Source organism: Odocoileus virginianus, chromosome 4, assembly GCF_023699985.2.
Source record: "Odocoileus virginianus isolate 20LAN1187 ecotype Illinois chromosome 4, Ovbor_1.2, whole genome shotgun sequence".
NCBI lineage: Eukaryota > Metazoa > Chordata > Mammalia > Artiodactyla > Cervidae > Odocoileus > Odocoileus virginianus.
The window spans coordinates 57,472,588-57,494,701 of record NC_069677.1 but is presented as its reverse complement, the minus strand read 5'-3'; the positions used below and the strand labels follow the sequence as shown (position 1 = coordinate 57,494,701).

Genomic DNA, 22,114 nt, shown 5'->3' with positions numbered 1-22,114 from the left:
ATTTTCTCAACATGGAAGCAAAGGGTCTAAAAGATCAGAGTTTCTAACGCACACACTACAGGCTCTTCCTCCAGATACACAGGAGCCAGAAAAGTGAGGACAGACCAGGCGGCCAGTTCGTAATGATAGTGATAACAAGACAGCTCTTAGGGGGGCATTTTCTATGCTATGTGCCAAAATATGCAGTACCTAAATAATCAAGACTTCTATCGGGAAAAGACTATTATTATCACCAAATCACAAATAGGGGAAATGAGACCCAGGTTAAAGAATAAGCGAAAGTAGTAAATGTCTAACCCAAGAGAGAAACTCAGTTCTGACTGTGAGTCTTCCCATTAACCACTATACTAAAAACTCCCCGCCCTCCATCCCACCCCCACCACTGCGGCAACAAGCTAAGATTTCCTTAGCACGTTCCCGTTTTCCGCAAGCCCGTTGTCTCCTGTATTATGATATGGCCTGTGGAGAGTCCTTTTTTGCTGTTGTTTGCTTCATTTTTCCCCTCCTTCAATAAAACAGAGTAGCTATCAATAGTAATTAATCATACCAATGAACTCACTGAAAAGACATGGAGTCCTACCTGGTTTGTGTCACGGGAAAAAAAAAAAATCAACTTTCAGACAGGCAGTAATCTTCCTCCTTCACTGTGTTACGTAAAAGTGAGGATTTCAAACAAGCGGTCAGCCCCCAAGTGATCCAGCGTCCACTGGGGGTGATCTCCGTCTGCTCCTCACTATCTGAAGCTCTCCAAGACCTTCCTCTCTGATACCATTCACTGCGTATCCCCGGGGACTCGGGCTCAAAGGGGATCTATCTGCCCAGATAGAAGCAAACTGGATAAAACCTAACAGACAATCCGATTTGGTAAACACGAAAACAAAAATTCCCCTTAAAAATTAGACCGAGCTGGAGAGGGCTATTTGAAATAGCCCCTTGAGAGTCTATTTTGTTTCACTTTGGCATTTGATAAGACAGCAAGGCTAACTACACAACAAATCTGCATCCTGACAAAAGTACGGTCACAAAGTCACTCATCCCAGGATGCCTTTAAGGGGTAGGTGTCTTCTCTTGCAATTGAAATATGACTTGACCTACAGCCCACACTTCAGGAATATATCCACCGAAAGACTGAGATATCCGCTGGCAAAAGCTCCCCTGGTAGCTCAGCTGGTAAAGAACCCGCCTGCAATGCAGGAGACCTGGGTTCAATCCCTGGGTTGGGAAGATCCCCTGGAGAAGGGAAAGGATACCCACTCCAGTGTTCTGGCCTGGAGAATCCCATGGACGGTACAGTCCACGCGGTCACAAAGAGTCGGACACGACTGAGCGAGATTCACTTGCTGGCAGTGGTTTAGTCGCTAAGTCGCGTCCGACTCTTGAGACCCGTGGACTGTAGCCTGCCTGGCTCCTCTGTCCATGGGATTCTCCAGGCAGGAATACTGTAATACTGACTTACCGACTGCCAAAAGGTTTCTTGGGCTGGCAGGGAGTCGTGGGAAGGGAGGAGACCTGAAATATTTTCACCAGGGGGTGCTATCCTCACCGAAAGTAAAAAATAGTGTTCCTAATTTAAAGCTCTGCACATTAACCAATCTAAAATAAATCTTTCTTGGTTTTTTTTTTTTTTGGAGAACTTTTAACCTGAACAATGAAATGGTCCTCAAATATAACGTATAATTAGATAAAACAAAATAAAAGCTTTTATTTCCACAAAACACAATGATGATAATATTTCATTATGTGCCAGGCATGGATCTACACGCTTTAAACTCATACAACCTCCTCACACTGTAAATATAATCCTCATTTTACATATGGAGAAACTGAGGCCAAACAGAGTCACCAATAGGCAGAGTCAAGACTCCAATCCTGACAGTCTGACTCCCAGGGCCATGTCTCTGATCCACAGGAAAACACAGCATTGCAATATCAGGAGATTCATTGCTGAGTACATTTTGCTACATCACTGATTATGGTTGCTCAGTCGTGTCTGACTCTTTGTGATCCCAAAGACTGTGGCCTGCCAGGCTTCTCTCTCCATGGAATTCTCCAGGCAAGAATACTGGAGTGGGTTGCCATTCTCTCCTCCAGGGGATCTTCCCGACCCAGGGATCGCTCAAACCTGGGTCTCCCACATTAAGCCACCAGGGAAGCCCATATCATAGCTCTAGAAACACATAAATTAGACTAGTAAAGGTACTCACTCCATACCTGACAATAATGTTCATTGCACTTTGACATCATTTTCACATGTAGCTAAATACCCATCGGTGAAGGGGGACCTATGACTTAAGTTCACTTGTCAGAGGCATGCCATTGAAAAAACCAAAATTCAAGATTTAAGAAGTAGAAGGAAGAGAAGGATCTTCTCCACTTAAAAGTTAAAAAAAAAAAAAAAAATGTGGTTGATAAAGCAGACCTAAAAATTTTGAGTTATCTTCAAAATAATGACTTTATATATACGTTTATATACATATATACACTAATAATATAAATAGATATATGTAAACAGATGTATACCTATTATTTTCAAAATAATGAAAACAAAATACCACATGTTAAATCTTAAAAGAAAAAGTAGAAAAATCTGTTCTATTTTTAAAGATTGATAATAGAGAGTATAAACTACAGGCAAAGCTATAGCTTAAAATAAAATACTCTGAGTAAATCATTTATTATTAGGACCATATTGTGACTTTAAATTATCCCCAGTCATTGGAGCTTACTTTGGATTCCCCACTATATTTCCATTCTTGGGATACATCTGTGATTCTCAAGAGGCTAGGAACACACTTTGTAGTGGGCAAACACTCAAATATTACTGGAAAAATCCCAGAATGTGTGTCTTGAGAAATTCACTGCCCCAATTTGTTAGAGATCTGGGGGAGAGTACTTCATTCAGCCACAGGTAAACTGGTTTCAGAGATTCCGATTACAATTTCTTTATTTAGATAAACTTTACCGACAATCGGGCTTTTAGTGTGTTGGGGGTGAGGGGGGACCTCACCTGTGCTTTCAGTATTAAGTTTCTAGCATTCAAAGTCCTTCTAATCTAGTCCTCTTCCTCTTGTGCAATTTTTAAAAATTAAGGGAAGCACACAAAAGAGCATAAACAAGGATATTCACTCCAATATTGGGTGCACGAACAGCACACTAAATCCAAAGACCCATCAGATGGAGGCCAGTTAAATATTTATATTGGGCAATTTTTAAAACAACAACAAAAAAGACAGCTTTGTGTGTACAGATATGGAAGTGGAAAACCAAGGTGCAGAACAGTGGATATAACGTGCTAGCATTTATGTGAAGAAACATACATAAGACTGGAAACGCTGGTTGACTCCAGACAACAGGCAGAGGACTGAGGCATGGGGATCACAGGGAGACTTCCTTTTTGACACCCCTTTGAAAAGGGTTTGAATTTTTTTAACCAGGTCCATGAAAAATCTTTTCCAATTAAGACTGACTACAAAGTTAGCAATAATACTTTAATAGTCAGCTTTTAGAACTTTCAGTAAAAATTAAATGGTGAAAGAAACCCTGAAACAGTCTAATGTTACCTAATTTGCGGTTTCTTTGCTACACTCACATCTGCTTTCTGCTTAAGCTCTGATATGCTGGGGACGAATGACTCATGGGAAGCTTCGGTTTACCATCGCTCATACGAGCAGTGGCACCATTTTGCTGGATCTGCCCTTTAGATACAAAACACAACAGAGGCTGTTCCAAGTCGTTTCCCTTTTGTATATATTTCACATCTGCAAGCTTTAAAATGGTAGGTCCAGACTTCCTGAAAGAAGGGACAATATATTTACTTGAATATACTGACTCAGATCTCCTTGAGTCCATACTCACCGTGGCTAAGCCACAGTTATAAATGGAGGGTGTCTAGGAAAACTGCTTCCACTTTTATCTGTTCATTCTTGAAAATCCAACAGAGATTCTTTTCATTCTCTAAAATTCTATTCTGTATATAAAACAGTCTCTGGACATCTGATCTTAAATGGAAACGTCACCTGAAACTGGCACTATCTTTTAAAAAACTTTAAAATAGCTTATAGGGGCATGGGAGAATGACTAACAACAAAAGCTGACTGGTTCTGTCGCAGGAGTGTATTCATTCACACCTGATTCTCTCCAGCGGGTCGAATTTTACTTATTTTGCAATTAGCAGAAACTAATCTCAAGTCTAAAATCACACCTATTCAAAATGAAGTGAAAGGTGAACCATCTGATCCTAGGGGCGGTGTGGGGAGAAGCCACTCGCAGATCATGCAAGGGTTGAATGCATCCTAAGACCAGACCAACCTCGGTTTCAGCTCCGGCTCTGCTAGTGCACAAGCTGGGCTTTGGGAACGTTTCTGCGTATTTAACACGGGAATGCTATCACTTCTTGTAGGGCTGTTGTGAGGGCTGAATGAGATAAAGCAAGAAAATACCTGGTCTGGTGAAAGTCACACATTATGAGGGAGAAGAAAAGAAAGGAAGCAAAGAGATTTGAGGCCAGAACTGTACCCTTTGGGAGTCTTCAGGGACCAAATTCACAAGAAAGGGATAAGAGCCCTACTTGCCTTGGTGTGGGAGAAGACAGGAGGCCTAAGTGATTTTTCCAAGAGCTTCAATAAAGGTAACTGGAGAGGATGCTGGAGCTGGAGTGTCAAGCTGGACAGCAGTGTCATAGCCAAGAGGCCAAGAAAAGACGGCAAGGGCAGTGAAAGGGTCACACAGCCAGAAGGGAGGAAAGGATGCTATCTGGGTACGTGAGTAGGCACTGAGGCAACCAGAGCTGCTTCTGAGCTCCAGAGGCCCTTGCTTGCACGTCTGTTTATCCAGCTCCGAGTCAAAGCTTACCAAGATTCGGCTGAGACACGGCCATGGACCTCTGGGGCGCTGGTGTGGAAGTGGCAGCTGGGTGGAGGTTCATGTGATTCAGGGGCTGATTCATCGCCTTCCTAGGGTCTTGCCATGTGGTGATTTTTTCTATGTGACTAAAAGAAGGAAAACAATTATCTCTTTAATTGTTAGCATCATTATCATCATCAGTAACAACACAACAGTTAAATGATGCTGGCCTTTCTTCCTTTAGAATCTGCTTACAGGAGGTTGACACATTGTTTCCAGCCAATGTCAAGCTTGCCCACTTACCCTCCATCCAAGCTGGGCCATGATGGGGATTTTGCAGGGGACTCTCTGACAAGAAGTCCATGATTTAGTTGACCAGTTGCCTCCATGTGCAAATGCCCTCTTAAGGGTTTCCTGCCTTACCGAGGATGGACCAGCCCCAGCATACCTCCTCAAGTCCAGGGAGCCTACGTTCTCCAGTCCCCAGTGCTCACTGCCATCCAAGCATTGGGATGCCAGAGCACAAACTCCTCTCCCAAAGCAGGACCCTGCTCTCCTGCCCATTAGCCCTGCCATACTCTCTCCCAGCTCACATAACTGACATAACGAGACACCTCCGCCTGGCCCCTGCCAAAGACAGGGCCCTTGAAACCAACCTCACAAACATGACATTACACGGCTCTTACTAAGGGTAAGACACTGCGAGGTCCACAGGAAGCTTGTTTTCCACCACGCAAGGTAACAACTCTGTAGCTGGAGAACAGAGTAGCCGGAAATACATGTAGGAAGTGCTAGATTATGGAGACACCCAGATTACTGAGGCATAAAGGCTTCTGGAGAATAAGACATGGTTAGACTTTTGGTCATATACAACACCCAAGCTTTGTTATTAATCTTATAGAAACCAGAAGGACATCAGCTTCCGGCCCAGAGTCTCCAGTATGTCTTCAGAAAGCTGGATGGGACTTCTAGCTTTCCCACCTCCTTCCAGACCACATTACAAGTCAGTTCTGGCACCTTACAGACCCTGTGTCACTCCATAAACTCAATCTTTTTTGAGAGTTTAGTACGTTTTTCTTTTAAAGATAAGCATACTCATTCGGTGCCACAAATCTGTTTTCTGAACTCTATCAAAGATCTTTCTGTATTTATCACACACAACAAAATTTGATGGCAGAAGCTGAATGTCAGTCCGTTGTTCGAAGCCTTGTAACTAGGTTGCCTCTCCCAAGCCAAAGAGCAATGTCAACCCCACATGTTATAGATCCTTCTAGATCCACGTGAAAAAGGGCAATCTCGTTCCTTTTAAATACACCTTACTTTTGAATAGCAATGAGTTCCTTTGAATCCTTGGTGTGAAAAACCACTATCAGTATCATTGGGTTTAATCCTAAATCAGTGACTCTCTTATAATGGAGTTATATTTATCTTTTCTTTTGCTTCCATTTCCTCACATCTGAATACGGCCTCAGCTAAAATTCTTCTTCAAATTTCTTCATCCCAGACTAGAAGTTAATGCCATGGGACGCTCATTCATTGCCTTGAGTGAAAACTTGGATGTTTTCCCAAGAAGGCCTTTAAAATGAGTATGATTTAAAAGGAAAAGAAAAAAAAGTCAGCTTCCATAAAAGAGGCAAAATTAAATTTAGCTGTAGAGTTTCATACTATAGGAGTCTTTAAAAAATAATCAAAAATAAACTGGGAGGAAAAAAATAGAAAACTAAGACGATCTTGAGGAGGGTGATGGTGGTGGTGCTAAGGAGACTGAACTGAAAAGACGAAAATCAACTTTCTCTCAAGAAACAACTGTCTCAGTTACACCTCCAAGGTTAACAATAGTAATTCTGTTCAAAGAGTTCATAAAATTCTCTGTCAACCTTTGATCTCACCGAGACTCATAGCCAGCCTCAGGGGGGTTGTCACAGTCTTCCAAAAGAGGAAACAATTGATGAGGATGTCAAAGTTGAGTAAGCTCCCTTTAGCAAAGTAATTAAAGTAATTAGTAAGAAACCCTTTGACTACCTATTCCTTCAGGATTCCATATTACGAAAACACAGGGTAAGCAAGAAATACTTTCCACTGTACCAAAAAGGGAGGCATCCTTCTCTCTTCCGTGGCCCTCTCTTAGATCCCCCGACACCATGAATATACTGACACTGCCGTAGACCCATCAGGAGCGCAGCCCAGAGTGAGAAGCAGTGATATAGAGAAATACACTGTGCGTGTTCAGGTGCTTCAGTCGAGTCCAGCTCTCTGCGATCCTATGGACCAGCGCCCGCCAGGCTCCTTTGTCGACGGGATTCTCCAGGCAAGAATACTGGAGTGGGTTGCCACACACTTCTCTTGGGGATCTACCCAGCCCAGGGGTCAAACCCGCATCTCTCATGTCTCTGCATTGCCAGGTGGGTTCTTTACCACCTGGGAGACGTTCAAGGGGCCTGCTGTGTACACACTCAACCCGCGGTCCGTGATCAGAACAATACAGGACCCGGAATGACAGGCCCCCACTCACGCTTCCCATTCTGAACAAGTGGGGCTCTCGAGTCTGCAGAGAGCAGAAAGGCTCACGCCCAAAGTGGTAGAGGGGCCCAGCTCGTCTGAAGACAGCCACTGCGGCTCACTGCCTCCATCCCCTGGGAGAGAGGGCAGGGCTTTTCTGGGTGGACACTCTGACCCTCATCCTAAGAGATCTGACCCCAGAGATGCACAACTCAGCCACAGCTTCAAGCCCCAAAACTCCCCCCACAACCGTGGGAGCCTCCTCAGCCCACCCTTCAAACTCCATAGCCCGCCAACGCTTTTGAAGGGGTTTTGTTCGCAGCGGGTTTGATCCTTAAATGTGTCACTCACTGAATTCCCGGAAGACTTGACTACAGGGGGGAGCCTTTCATACAAGAGCGGCTCTCTTTGCTCTGAAACAGCTCTGAGAAGAAAGCCACTCCACTTCCCCTGCATACCCATCGGCCCCAAGGCAGTTCTACTCTAAGGCTCAGACCAGGCTGACTCCTGGTCTGAATGCCAAGAGCAAGGGCATTGCTCCAAAGAACGTAATCCACCACTCAGGATTTGATTTGAAAACTAAATTCATTTAGCTCCCCTCACCCTATTCCCAACCGGAGGATGAGCCACGGCTCTTCCACGCCGCTGCCTCATCTCTGCCCCGTCTCGCAGAGCTCCTGACTCACTTCCTGCCTTGCATTTCTCACTGCGGCCTTACTGTTTGCCAGGACCCGCAGTTGAGCTCAATTAATCTCCACTTCCCTACTGCTCCCACCCCTGTCTGATGTCATTCTCTTGCTGAGTCCACTTTAAGCAAATGTCTAAGGGGGAAGAAAAGAAAAAAAAATGATGAAAGAAAGGGAGAAAGAAAGGATGAAGGAAAGAAAGAAAATGTCTCTCTGCTGCTTCAAGTCCAGTTTCCCTCAAACATTTACATATGTAATATTTATATACACTTATATATGTATGTTCAACCTGCATATTAGTGTATATTCTGTGAACACACGTTCTATGCAGCTTTCATACGAAAATGGAACAGAGGACTTCACTGGTGGCGCAGTGGTTAAGAATCCACCTTCCAATGCAGGGAACAATGATTCAATCCTTGATCAGAGAACTAAGTCCGCATACTGTGGGGCAATGAAGTGCCGCAATTACACAAGCCCACTCACCACAACAAAGACCCAGCATACCCCACTTCCCTAGAAAAAGGAACCAAAAGGAAAAAAGATACCAGAGTATTTAGGCTGATACATGCAAGTAATGGGCTTCCGAGGTAGCACAGCAGAACGAACCTGTCTGCAAGGCAGGAGCCACAGAAGACTCAGGTTCAATCCCTGGGTCGGGAAAACCCCCTGGAGGAGAGCATATCAACCCACTCTAGTATTCTTGCCTGGACAATTCCATGGACAGAGGAGCCTGGCAGGCTACAGTCTATGGGGTTGCAGAGTTGGAAATGACTGAGCATGTGTAAGCAAGTAATAGGCTCACTGGAGATTTTTTCCCCCTTAATCTAAACTCTTCTATACTTTCCAGTTTTGAACAGTGATAATGTACCGCTGTCATAACCAGTGAAAACAAAAACACTTCTGATGCTGCAAAAAGACAAAAAAGGAAAATTATGCATGAAAATGCAGGTCATATGTACTAAAAAGTTACTGGAGGTAAACTAGAGATTTGGCTCCTATTTTTGAGTGACCAAAGTAAGAAGGGAAATGGATTCAATTACCTGTCTCAAAGGGAAAGAAAAACTCTTCTTGACACACTCTTTCACACACCCAATCTTCCTGGACTGAAAAAAAAAAGATGGCTGCAAGGATTTCTCATGGAAGCCCCGGGTGGTGGGCAATGGAAATGGCACCTGTTACAAAGGTGATGGAGTCTCTTCCTCTCACTTCGGGGGCTCCTTTGACCACGACTTCCCAGACTGCCTTTCTTCACAATCTTCTAGAGGACAAATGTACAACCACACCAGGGTCTGTGAGAGCTTCAGTTCTGAGGACCTGCATGCTTGCCCAGGGGCAAGAAAGGTCAAGCACTTCTCTGAGAAGATATTAGGCTGGAAATGGTAGTTTATGGAAATCTGCGTTGTGTTAAATAATTTTTCCTTCTAGAATTTGAATGTGTTCTTCAATACAGATGCAAGTTGGGAAAGCCATTTTATGTATTAGGCATATTCTGTGTTTGGGTTATAATGTCATTGAAATCAGTTGGGGGGGGGGGGGGGCCGCAGCATTACCACCCTCCCCTACAGGCCTGGGCCCTCTCAACAGCCTCCAGGAGATTGTTAACTTAGCTCCTATTTGCATGACCTTTCACCTGGATGAGGACACTGGCCTCCAGGCTTCCCTCCCCCAGTCTCTCAGGTTTTCCTTCAGTCCTCCATCCCTTCCCCACCCTCTCTATCTGACAATCCCTTCTCTAACACACCTCCAGACTCATCCCTAGAACAGCTGGGTCTGTGGTCCCCACAACCCTTGACATCCTACTGGGAGACAGTGTGAGGCACTGTGTCTTCTGGAAAGACCCCAGGCTGGGAGTCACACACACCTGAGTTTTGGCATTCTTTTGTTTTTTGTGTTCTTTGTTTTGGCCACACCTCACAGCTTGTGGGATATCCAGTTCCCCAACCGAGGATCCAACCCGCACCTTCAGCAGCGAAAGCCCCAGAGTCCTAAGCACTGGATCTCCAGGGGATCCCCACATATGCCTGGGTTTTAATACAGCTCTGATCCTGTGTGGCCTAAGTGGACAAGCCATTTAACCCATCCTGGTCTCAGCACCCATATCTATGAGACAGGGGTAAAAAAAGCCAACAAATGCTCTGGTTCCTTTTTGTGAGGGTGAAAAAACACTGTTCTGGGAAGCCTGTAATCAGCGAGGTCACCTGCCGATTTCATGACCAGTTCACTCCTTAGCCGGTGAGCTCATAGAAGACAGCTCCGGCCTCCAGCCCAAGGCTGGCAACCTCTGGCTCGACAAGCCTGGACTGTGTGATTCCTGTAGTGCACGTGCACTTGTTAGGCATAAAAATGAAAAGCATTTGATACACATAAAATCTTGACTGGCTGCAGAACCACGAAAGGCAAAGATAAAATCTTATCTGCAGAAACAGAATCCACCAGCTTCTTATAGCCCAGGAACAGGCTTGCTGTTTTTTGGATAAATTTACCCCCCAGTTCATGACCTATTACACTAACTTCATGGAAAGAAGCCACAGAACAAAGACTTTCTGAAATAGAGAAAGCCTATGTGATACATTTTGTATTGCTAGAAGCATACAAAGATATAAAAATAGTGATGATTATGAGTGTTTAATTCTGAAAGAATTTGGAGTTCATAGCAACATAAGCTGTTTGCTTATATATGTGGGCAAAGATTTCATGTGCAAGTATAAGTGTTTGGCCTTTTTACTCTTCCTCCTCTCTTAATATATTACAGAGTTTCACATTAGTTGTGCCGGACATAACTCAGGGCTCCCTCAACCAAGCTGTTAGGGCAGGACTTAAAAGCAGCGTCGTCTTTCCTACTACCGTCTAGGCAGATGATTATGTGCAAGCGTTAGTCGCTCAGTCACATCTGACTCTTTGCAACCCCATGGACTGCAGCCTTCCAGGCTCCTCTGTCCATGGGATTCTCCAGGCAAAAACATTGGAGTGGGTTGCCATTTCCGTCTCGAGGGGATCTTCCTGACCCAGGGATCAAACCCAGGTCTCCTGCATTAGAGGCAGATTCTTTATTGTCTGAGACACCAGAGAAGCCCAGTTATAGACAACCACACCAAAGAGATGGGAACATAAAGGCTCTAAGTTGTGAAAGTGAAAGTGCTCAGTCGTGTCTGACTCTTTGTAACCCCTTGGACTGTAGCCTGCCAGGCTCCTCTGACTTGCTCAAAACTCAATTCATATTCAGTGCTTCTTGGCTTCATTGTCCTGCCAATCCCAGTTTCTCTTTAACCTCTTCCTTCATTCTTTCCCTTTTTTTGGCGGAGGGCGGTACTAATTTTTCTCTTACAATGGAACACAAGCTCTTTTGATGACAGAAAAGACCCAGTGGAGGCTAAGCCAGGTTCCGACACGTGGCAGGCACTTGAAAAACAAGACCCCTGGAGCCCACAGAATCTTCACAAGCCCAATTGAGGGCATAGGTAAAATACCTTATTTTTAAAAATCAGACATTTAAAGCTCTTTTCTTTTTTTTTACTTAGTAGGCCAATTCACCACCCTCTTCATGTTATAACAAATGTTTATACAGACTGAAGATGATTTGCTTAAAAACTGCTAACTAAAATAGATTTGCAACTTGCTTGTGGTGAACCCATTCACTTAAACTCATCAGTGTTAAAAATGAAAACTGAAGCAGATTTGCATGAGGTTGATAATTTCCCAGGCAGGTCTTGCCCTATAAATTGGACCCACTGTCAGCAGAAAACACATGCTATGCCAATGTTTAATCCTGTACCAGATGGCAAGAAGACTTGCCCAGGATTCACATAAAAATTTGAAAATTTTCCCCAATTAGAATTAAAATACAAATATGTAAAAGCTGGTTCACTTTCTCATTGTATTTCAGGGATAAATGCTGTCTATGTTTTAATTACATTAAACATGTGGGCAGTGTGTTCTGATTTAAATTTCAAGATCTAGGAAATGACACATCATATCTCACTCACATCTTGAATTTCTCTGAGTGGAGCCTTTTGTTGTGCTTTGTTTTTTTGCCAGTGATACTCGGCTCTTCCGACTGACACCAGAGATGGGTCTTAATCACGAGAACAAAGAGAGCTGGCAGGCACACTGATAATTCTCCCAGGTTCAGAAACATACACCCTCCAGATCGTTCCTCATGTGGTTTAGTGTCTCAGTCATGTCCAACGTTTTCGCGACCCCATGAACTGTAGCCCACCAGGCTCCACAGTCCGTGGGAATTCCCAAGCAAGAATTTTGGAGTGGGTTGCCATTTCCTTCTCCAGAGGATCTTCCCAACCCAGGAATCTCCTGCGTCTCCTGCACTGGCAGGCAGATTCTTTATCACAGAGCCACCCAAACCCAGGGAACAGTAGGAGTTGATCACCATGGAAGCCCCATAGCAATAGCAGCTCAAAGCCCACGTCTAAAGTAGCAACCCAATCTGAGTAGTGAAAGTGAAGTCGCTCAGTTGTGTCCGACTCTTTGCGCCGACCCCATGAACTGTAGCCTACCAGGCTCCTCTGTCCGTGGGATTTTCCAGGCAATGGTACTGGAGTGGATTGCCATTTCCTTCTCCAGGGGATCTTCCCAACCCAGGGATCGAACCCGGGTCTCCCGCATTGCAGACAGACGCTTCACCATCTGAGCCACCAGCAGTAAATTGTTCCCCTCTGTTTAACCCTATCAGTCTAGCTGGATAATAAGGACTTGTCTTTTGAATATATTGACAATTGGAAATAAAATGCTAGCTCTTCACCTGGCTGAAAAGACACACAGCTGATGTTTTATTTTCTTTCTAAAGCAACCAATCTCCCTCCCAAGTTGTCATCTTTCCTATTGTCAGCCCAACTGATGATTCTTCCTCCCAAAGCAGCTTTCATTACATTACAATTGGTTATAATTCTTTTTCTGTTCTGCCAAATTCCTAAACATCACCATCACTTGCTAGTCCAACGCATAAGAATAAAAGGTACAAAGAGGTAAAAGTCAAGCTGCAAATGTACCTTGCTGACACATCCATTAGAAAGCTATAAAAACTCTCTTACGCTATACAATAAAGGTGACTGTTCACATAACACAAGTGTGTTGGCTGAGAAAGCTCATTCTTCTTTGAAACCACAAGGAATTTACAGTTAAAAGGTTCCGGTTGGACTTTCACTTCGGCAGCTCATCAAACATAGCTGCAGTCTATGACACAGGAATAATAACCCATACATAAGTAGGGGATTTCTTTAGGATCCTCTAATAAAAGATGATACAAGACCAGAAGCATTATTTTGGAGCACGCTTCCGGTCTCTACCATTCACTTGCCAATTCAAAAAATGTCAGCGTTCTCTGGAATTCCGAGTGAACGACAGGGGCTGTATTTTTAACCAGCAGGCTCTAACCCTCTGCTTCCATCTCAGCGGTGCCAAGAAGCCTCCACTTGTTGAAATCAGCAGCGGTAGGAGCCGAAGCAGCATGGAAGGTCTTCGGGCACTTCCACGTCAGCCAGCCTCGGGCATCCATCTACACGAATCCGGCTTTTCCGAACCTGCTCCATCTGGACAGAGAGCTGAGTCAGTCCTGAAGTGCAGAGTGAGCCCACTTGAGGCTGTAATAATCATAGTTCCTTCCTGAAGGGGCTTATTTACCAGGGTTTATCCCTGGGGTGAGAAAGCCGGGGATACCATGAAGTCGCCACTTCTGGAGAAAGCCTCTTTGGGAAGCCCATGACTCACGGACATGACCCAGAGGTGTGACTCAGTAACCTCACTCCGGAGGGTGAGCTTTTGTGTGAGAGGCACCCCCTCATCCCCGCTGAGGTCCCCAGCGCCACATGACCGGAGCAGACCTGACTTCCTCTGTGCAAACTGAGCCAACTCTTGCTTCACCTCACTTTTCCTATTCCCAAAAAAAAGCGAGAAGAAAAAGGACTGTGCTTCTGTTTGCTTGTCTGCCTCTGGCCAAGCGCCCTAGAAGTTATCAACACTGTTGTTGTTTTTTTTTCCCTTCGTTTTTCATGTCAGGATCAATAATGGTATTAAAAGATTTATAAACCACATTGTTTCCTGTGTTGAAGCTGAACAACCATGTAAGAGTTTATTTTACCAGGTTTTATTATTTCCAGGCATCAAGTATAAAATAGGTGCTCGGTACCTATTTTCCCACTTTTTCACAAACAAAAATAGGGGATAGTAATGAGGAAACGTGAAGATGAGGATCTTAATGAATGGTGAATTATAAAATTATCAAAGGAAGTGAAAGGCATTCATCCATTCAGTCACTCAACAGACTGTATTTACCCCAGGACAGTATGTTCCATGAGGATGCAGCCCCAAAAGCAGTTCTGGCAAATGTGGAGTGTGGTGAAAATTACCGCTGCAAATCCTTTAAATGGGCCATAATGTACAGTGTGCTAAGCTCTGTGTATATTATGAGGTCTTTCAGTAAGTCCAACACAGCCAGATCTTTCCAGGGTTAGGACATGGTACAATTTCTACAGCCAAGCTCCAGATGAAGTGATGGGTTGGGATTTCCTAGGCGTGTAGAATTGAATTCATGCCACTTAAATAGACATATGATCCTGAATGCTTGCCGTGTCCTCTCCTCCCCGGAAGGACATAACAGAAGACGCAGCGTGGGACCTGGAAGCCGGCAATCAGGTGGGCAGTGGCCACGAAATAAAGGGTGGTGTGGAGGATAACAAAGCCCACAGCCTATTTTCACTGTTGCTATAAGAGGTCCAGAGCCTGACACCCTATCTCAATAGCTGCATGTTAGATACGCTCCAGTATCGACAGCATCTGACATCTGGGAAGCAGCTTTAACCTCTCCATCAGTTTTTAAAAGAAAAAATTTTTAAGCTACCAAGCTACTTTGAGTGCTCAAATACTTTGAAAATTGTTTTTCCAGGCTCCCCATGCCCAACACATGTTTCAACGTGTTGTTTTTCCAGTTGTTCTTAAATGGGACATTGACACGCTGCTTGTGCCAGTGGGCCAAAATGAACTAAATGTCACTTGTCCAAGGGAAATAGGGCAAAACCTCCAAAAAAACCAAGAACTCTCTTGGGTTAGTCCAGTCTCTCCTCTATTCATGTGGGGAGAGCCAATTCCTTTGGTTTGTTGTTGTTCTTGTGTTTAATTCCGGGAAGAGGATGGGCCACCCTGGTCTTCAGCCACTTCATGCACATGTCTGAATGACAGGACACAGGGAACTAGAGAAGAGACTGGCATGGGCCCCAGCCCCGGTCTGGAGAAAGACTGGAGGTGCTTCTCGGAGCCAGCATCCCATGTCGCAAGAAACAGTTTGGAGGAGCAAAGCCAAAAGGAGGGGAGAAACACGGGAGGCCGTGAAGGTGATCACCAGGCAGCACTGCTTCTGTTTCCTGTAAACCCAGCCCAAAGCGTCTCTTTACGTGTATTTCTTTGCATCTTGGGTTGAAAGCATCACCCAAATGAGGCAGTACTGCAGTGGTTTTGAGCTCTGCAGTTAGCCAGTTAAGAGACCATGGAAATTTTACGCAGCGTCTCCCAGCCTCAGTTTCTTCCACTGTGAAACAGGCAGAAGAACATGCTTTCATGCCTGAGGCTGTTTTAGATATTTCATCCCATAACAAAACACCCACACAGTGCCAGACACACCCATGACACTCTATAAATACTAATTCCACTTCTTTCTCTCATGAAAATCTATCCCAACTTCTTACAAAGATCTGAGGAATTCAGATGCAAAATTGTTGGCAAACACCCTACGGTACAGTGAAAATGGGGAAAAATAAGAATGGACATTAATTCACTGCAAAAGCTACAGATTTATATGATTTCACATAAAGCAGCTAACTAACCATTGATCTTGAGACAAAAACATTCTCAAAACACAAAAGAACAAGCAAACCACCAGCCTTTCAGTGGCTCCTTCACTACCACACCTCCCTTCACCCTACATTCTAATAATAGCAACTCTCAGATCCAGTGTAAGAAAAGGTCAGAGCTGAGATTCCTCTAACCCTTTGTTAGGCACTTTTAATGGTGATGAGCATCCCATGTCAGCCCAAGACTTCCAGTCTCATGTATAAAGTAGTAAGGACTTCAGCTTGAAGTGAAAAGCGTAAGACAATACTAGAAAGAGAGTACCTAATGGTTTTCCCTCCTTCCTAACAGAAATGCTCAAGAAGTTTTACCTGAATGAAGTTCTTTAAATCAATTACAGGGTGAAAATAGTTCACTCCCATAGTTTACCCCAAAATTTTGTAGGGGCACAGATTAGGTACAGAAACACAACAAGATTGGAAACTTCTGTGAATCAACAAAATGGAAAAACAAATTAGCTTAAAAAGTACTATAGTTTTATACAAAACATGTTAATGCAAAACAAAAGAGTTAGTTTTGTACCCACGGGTGTATGTTAATCAAAAATATACTACTGTTGGGAATTCCCTGGCGGTCCAACGGTTAGGAGTCTGCCTTTCCACTGCTGAGCGAGCACCTGAGTTCAATCCCTGGTGGGGGAACTAAAATCCCATAAACCAGACGGTGCAGCCAAAATATATATACACACACACATACATATATTTAACAAAGAACAGAAAATATATTTTTTCAATTTTTTATGACTTATTAACCCATCAAAACCCCAGTGTTCTTCACTAACATATTATAGCTAGCGTTACTTCTCATAGTAAAAAACATCTATTTAGGTGTATGCACTTTTAATTTTGATGTGATTTTTAAACTTATAGGAAATGGTGTAGCAGAGATCAAACATTTTTATATCTTAACACCGACATGGGCTGAGTGAGCAGCTTCTTGGTTGTGCCTTTTTAATTGGTTGGCAGGAAAAGTTTTCAAACTGGGTTCGCTTGTTAATTGAATCTCCAAATAAGCGTTCTTAAAAGTGGAGGAAACATGTGTGAATAACATTTGAATTCTCAGGCCAACATCCTTCCAATTTTTGGAAGGAATACTCTTACTTGTACAGACCTTGATTTGAAGAAAAAATTGTTATCAGAAACCCCCACATCAACTCTCTCCAGAATGTATGATTTAAAAAAAGATAAAAACACAGCTTCAGGAAAAAGTTTTAAAATGCCCTTAAAATAGTCACCAAAGAACTCATAGCCTCATTGAGGGTCACTCTTGCATATTACTAAACTTAATTGGTAACCTCTTTCTGGAGAGTAGTTTGTTAACACATTACAAAATCCTTGAAAAATCTTTGAATTAGAAACTCCTCCATGAAACACATACCAAGGAAACAGAAAGATACGGCTGAGATGGCCAGCTGCTTCTGAATATCTACGCGCCCTCTCTTCTGGATGCAAGGTGTGGCCAACAGACTAAGTTCGAGACAATAAACAGAATGCTGTGTGAAATTCTACGGAAGATCTTTAAATGGAAGGGATAAACAGTCTTTTCTGCTTTCCACCTTCTTTATTCCAGCTTGGAAAGTAGATGTTATGACCAGAGCTACAGCAACACTTTTAAATCATGAGGAACGAAAGCTACTCAGTAAGAACAAGACAATGGAAAAGAGACAAGTGCATGCAGAACCTCCACATCAGCCCTTGATCATCTTAATTTAATGTCAATCTTATTTCACGGCCCTGTTAATTACAAACATAATTCCAAACCAATAAACAAGTGTGCAAAATGTATGTGCAAGGATGTCTGCTGCAGTTTTATTTATGTCTCAAATGTGTTAAATGGTTCAGTAAATTATGGGTCAGCCAGACCACGGAAGACTGAACAGACATTACACATGACAAGGATCTCTACTTGTTAAATAGAAAGTGAACATAATGCTATTTTGGTTAATATCCAAACATATGAATAAGAGGAAAGTAGGCTTTAGTCATATCTTTAGATTTCTTGATATTTTCTCCACGTTGTACAATAAGCATTCCTTTCCGATCAGAAAAAAAAAAAAGGAGAGAAAGAATGAGAAAAGCTATCCTCCTCTGCTCTGCTCCAAGTAAACTCACTTCCTGCTGAAAAAAACAACATTGCATTCCACATTCGAACTTAACACTGCTAATTACAGCCTCCAAGAAAAAGCCCAGAGCTTACTGAACCTCTTGCAGCTGAACCTCTTGCCAGTCCCTTAGCTGTGAGCTGGAAAAGGCACCATCCCAACACCCCCGAGTGCTCAGCCTAAAGGTGCCGGGGAGCTGGGAGGGGCACGCAGCGGGGTGCGGGGAGCAGGAGAAGGGATAAAGAGGATCAGGGGAAATTCTATAATTAAGCGATATTTCATGGCTGCCTCTGGCAGCTGTGTGAGCAGGCCGCGGGACAGTGAACCAGGCGTCAACAGACTGAGCGGCTCTGTCCTCCGGCAGATCAAGCGAGGCCTGTCACCTGGAGCACTGTCTCCACTTCACAGGACCATCGGAGGCATCTCACATCCAGCACCTGTCTGCTCTGGAGACGCCCAGCTGCGGGCCGTTCTTGCTGTCATCTGCCTAATCCAGAAGGGAGAGGCATTTACTGTCTCCTGAAAGATTATGTGCACCTTTGATTCTCTTCTCATGAAAGAGAAGGCATGCCTCGTGCTCCTGTGTTTGTTTTCTTCTCACGCCTCCTGACTTCTTTTCTTATTAAAGGAACAAAACTACCCTTGCAGCTGTATTTTTTCATTTTTTAACCCCCACGTTAATTACATAGTCATTCCAAATAATGGTTTAAATTTAGTCTGATGACCAACCACAAGCCTCTTTCTCCTCCCACTCCAAGGCACACATCCTGCCTTCAGAACTGCGAAGCCGTTCCCACTGAGTTGGAGAGGAACTCGGTGTAAAGAAAGAAGCAGGATAAAGATCATAACAACGGTTAAAGGAAATGATATTCTCTCTACAGGACACATTTAGATTTTTCCTTTCCATGAGACTTTTTTTTTTAAAGGATGTTGAATTGAAGAAGACTTTAAATAAGCTTTTAAGTTCTCAGTAGTTCCAATATTGGATCTAGTGTGGAAGACCCACAGCAGATACTCAAAAATTACTCATGAAATAAATGACTTTAAAAAGCAAGAAGGGGAAAAATGTATTTAATGAGCTTCCTTTGACAAAATATTTTGTTTCTCAGTGACTGTATCAAACATATCACCCATAACTTATGTACCCTTATCTATCAAGTGTTCAAAAAACTCACCCAGGAAAATTTGTTCTTTACTGGTCCCTGGAAGGACATGAAGCCTAGAGGATGCTGTAACATCCTCCAAAACAAATGAAAGCATTATTAATTTATTCTAGTTTGATTCAGCAAACTGGTCAACTGAACCACTGCCAAGCGGGGCTCACCACGGGCCCCGAGAGTGCACCCCCCGGACACACTGTAGACACTCGGTAAAGGCTTCTGTTGCTCCTGTTGCTGCTGCTGGGGTTTTGGCCACCCCGCAGGGCTTGCGGGATCTCAGTTCCCCAACCAGGGATTGAACCTGGGCCACAGCAGCGAAAGCACTGACTCCTAACCACTAGATCGCCAGGGTATGCCGTGCTTAGTCACTTCAGTTCTATCTGATTCTCTGCGACCCCATGGACTGTAGGCCATGGAGTTTCCCAGGCAAGAATACTGGAGTGGGTTGACCTTCCCAACCCAGGGATCCAACCTGAGTCTCTTGCGTCTCCTGCACTGGCAGACAGATTCTTCACCACTAGCACCACCCTTATGTACACAGACTGCCAGGGAAGTTCCAATAAATAAACGTTTGTCAAATGAATGAATGAGTGAACATACGAATGAAGTTAATAGTGACACTCATTAACAGTGACAGTCATGATAATAATGACTATTAGTCATACATCACAATATTCACAGTAATGATGGTAATAATAATGTCTAACAGCAGCAGTTGACATGTACATAGCACTTCAACACTCCCAAAATTACCTTAATCGGACTCTCACATAGCAGACTTACTAACCTTCATTTTTAACATCCAGAAATTGAGTTGGGAAAAGTTAAATGACTTAATAAATTTCCTGATGTCCTATGTGACACATCTGAGAGCCCAATCTTATTCAAGAGTTGGGTCTTGGGCTTTTTTTTCCATAATGTGACACTGCCTTGTGAACCCAAAGAGACTGATGCAAATAATCTGGACCTTTAGGAAGGAAGGGGAAGAGGGTACAGACAGGTGGTGCTGCTGACAGCCTGACTTTGTCCCAGAACAACATCACCTACAGGCTCGGTCCCTCGGAGGAACGGGCCCCACAAGACAGACTCTCCCCTCATCATCTTGCTTCAACAGTCCCACCTTGTGGGACTTCCCAGGCGGCTTAGTGGTAAAGAACCCACCTGTACTCTGGAGACACAGGTTCAGTCCTTGGATCAGAAAGATCACCTGGAGGAGGAAATGGCAACCCACTGCAATATTCTTACCTGGGAAATCCCATGAAGAGAAGACCCTGGGGTCAGGGGGAGGGGGGTCTTCTACAGTCTATGGGGTCGCAGAGCCAGCCATGACTGAGCACACACCAATCATCCCTCCTCATCCCTCCTGAACCACTGAGTCATGGAGTGTGTGCACTTGCCTACAAAGTTGACCTTTTAACTGGCCTGGTTTTAATCAGGCCCATCCGGTCAAGAAAAAGGACTCCCGTGACAGTAAAACAAATCAGCCCCATGTGATCCTGTAGTTGATGTTAGGGAGGAAGGAGAGGAAGAAAGACAAATACTACTTTAAAAAAGTAAACCAAATACAAAGCCAGACTCTCTGCTGTGACTTAAAAGGAAGAGGTAAAAAGACTCTGAAGATGGATTTGGAGACGCAACGGTCGCAACCGAGCATGGCTCTCAAGAGCAGGGCTCCCAGCCAGAACTGGGGTCCCGCCTCCTGGAAAGTTGCTTCCTTCAGAAACTCGGACAATAACAGCTTCAGCCTGACTTGTCTTTGGTCTTTATTAATGCTGATTACTAGGGAAAATATTCAAATATTGATGTTTTTGATGTTTGATAAATGTGTTCATTTATAATTCTATAAATGTTAGGTTATTAACTTTTGTAATTGACTATAATTGGCGTCCCAGGTGGTTCAATGGTACAGAATCTGCCTGGAAATGCAGGAAACACAGGAGACCCAGGTTCAATGCCTGGGTTGGGAAGATACCCTGGAGTAGAAATGGCAACCCACTCCAGGATTCTTGCCTGAAAAATTCCATGGACAGAGGAGAGGAGTCTAGCGGGCTACAGTCCATGGGGGCACAAAGAGTCCGACACAACTGAATGACTGAGCACACACACACATAACTGTAATTACTTAGGTGTAGATTAATCTTTCCTACTTATTTTTTTAATGGGAAAAAAGAAGTATTAGAGATAATTCTAAGCTACTTTTCCTAAGCTACTCCCTTTAAGCTTTTTATGATATTTACATTTTTAACATTTACACAAAGTACATTTTTGTAATGTGCTCTGAAATGAAAACAGCTATATTAGAAGAAACAGCTAAGAACGGATAGGATCTGGATTCATTTTAAATGACTTTTTGAGAAAAGGGTCACATTTGCATACTCAGACATATAATTTTAATACAAAGTGCAAGAATATGTGCACATATTAATTATCACATGCTGTCTATGTGAGAAAAGAGAAGTCTGTTATTACACTGAAATGAAATCAAGAGGAAAATGACAGAAATGTGGCTTTATATGACTATCTAAATAAACTACCTGTATTTTCTTATTTTGCTCCAAAATGTTCCTCGAACAAATTTTTGTCAATATGGTCCTACAAGGGTTTCCCTGGTCTCTCAGACAGTCACGTGTCCACCTGCGATGCAGGAGACCCAGATCTGATCCCTGCGTCGGGAAGATCCCCTGGATGGCAGGGGGATGGCAACCCACTCCAATACTCTTGCCTGGAAAATCCCATGGACAGAGGAGGCTGGTAGGCTACAGTCCATGGGGTCGCAAAGAGTAGGAGTGAGCGATTTCACTTTCTTTCTTTAGTCCTACAAACGGAAGATAAAATAAGCCAGGTTGAGCTTTGGTCTGGAAAATTCCCATAGTCCTGGTAACAACTATTTTGACAAAAAGGTGAAAATGAAAGTGTGCCGTGAGGTGGGGGGACCGGAGGTAGTTAACACTAAGTCCTTCTGTACGGAA

The 22,114-nt window shown here is 43.6% G+C and overlaps 1 protein-coding gene across 2 annotated transcripts in view; it reads right to left on the bottom strand.

Moving 5' to 3' along the window:
• Positions 1–22,114, bottom strand: part of WWTR1 (WW domain containing transcription regulator 1) — a 139,132-nt gene that overhangs the window by 54,297 nt on the left and 62,721 nt on the right. For both annotated transcript variants that reach the window (XM_020911486.2, XM_070466603.1), the window contains exon 3: positions 4,852–4,988. In XM_020911486.2, the coding sequence (XP_020767145.1) occupies positions 4,852–4,988 (137 nt within the window). The remainder of the gene's footprint in view (positions 1–4,851; positions 4,989–22,114) is intronic.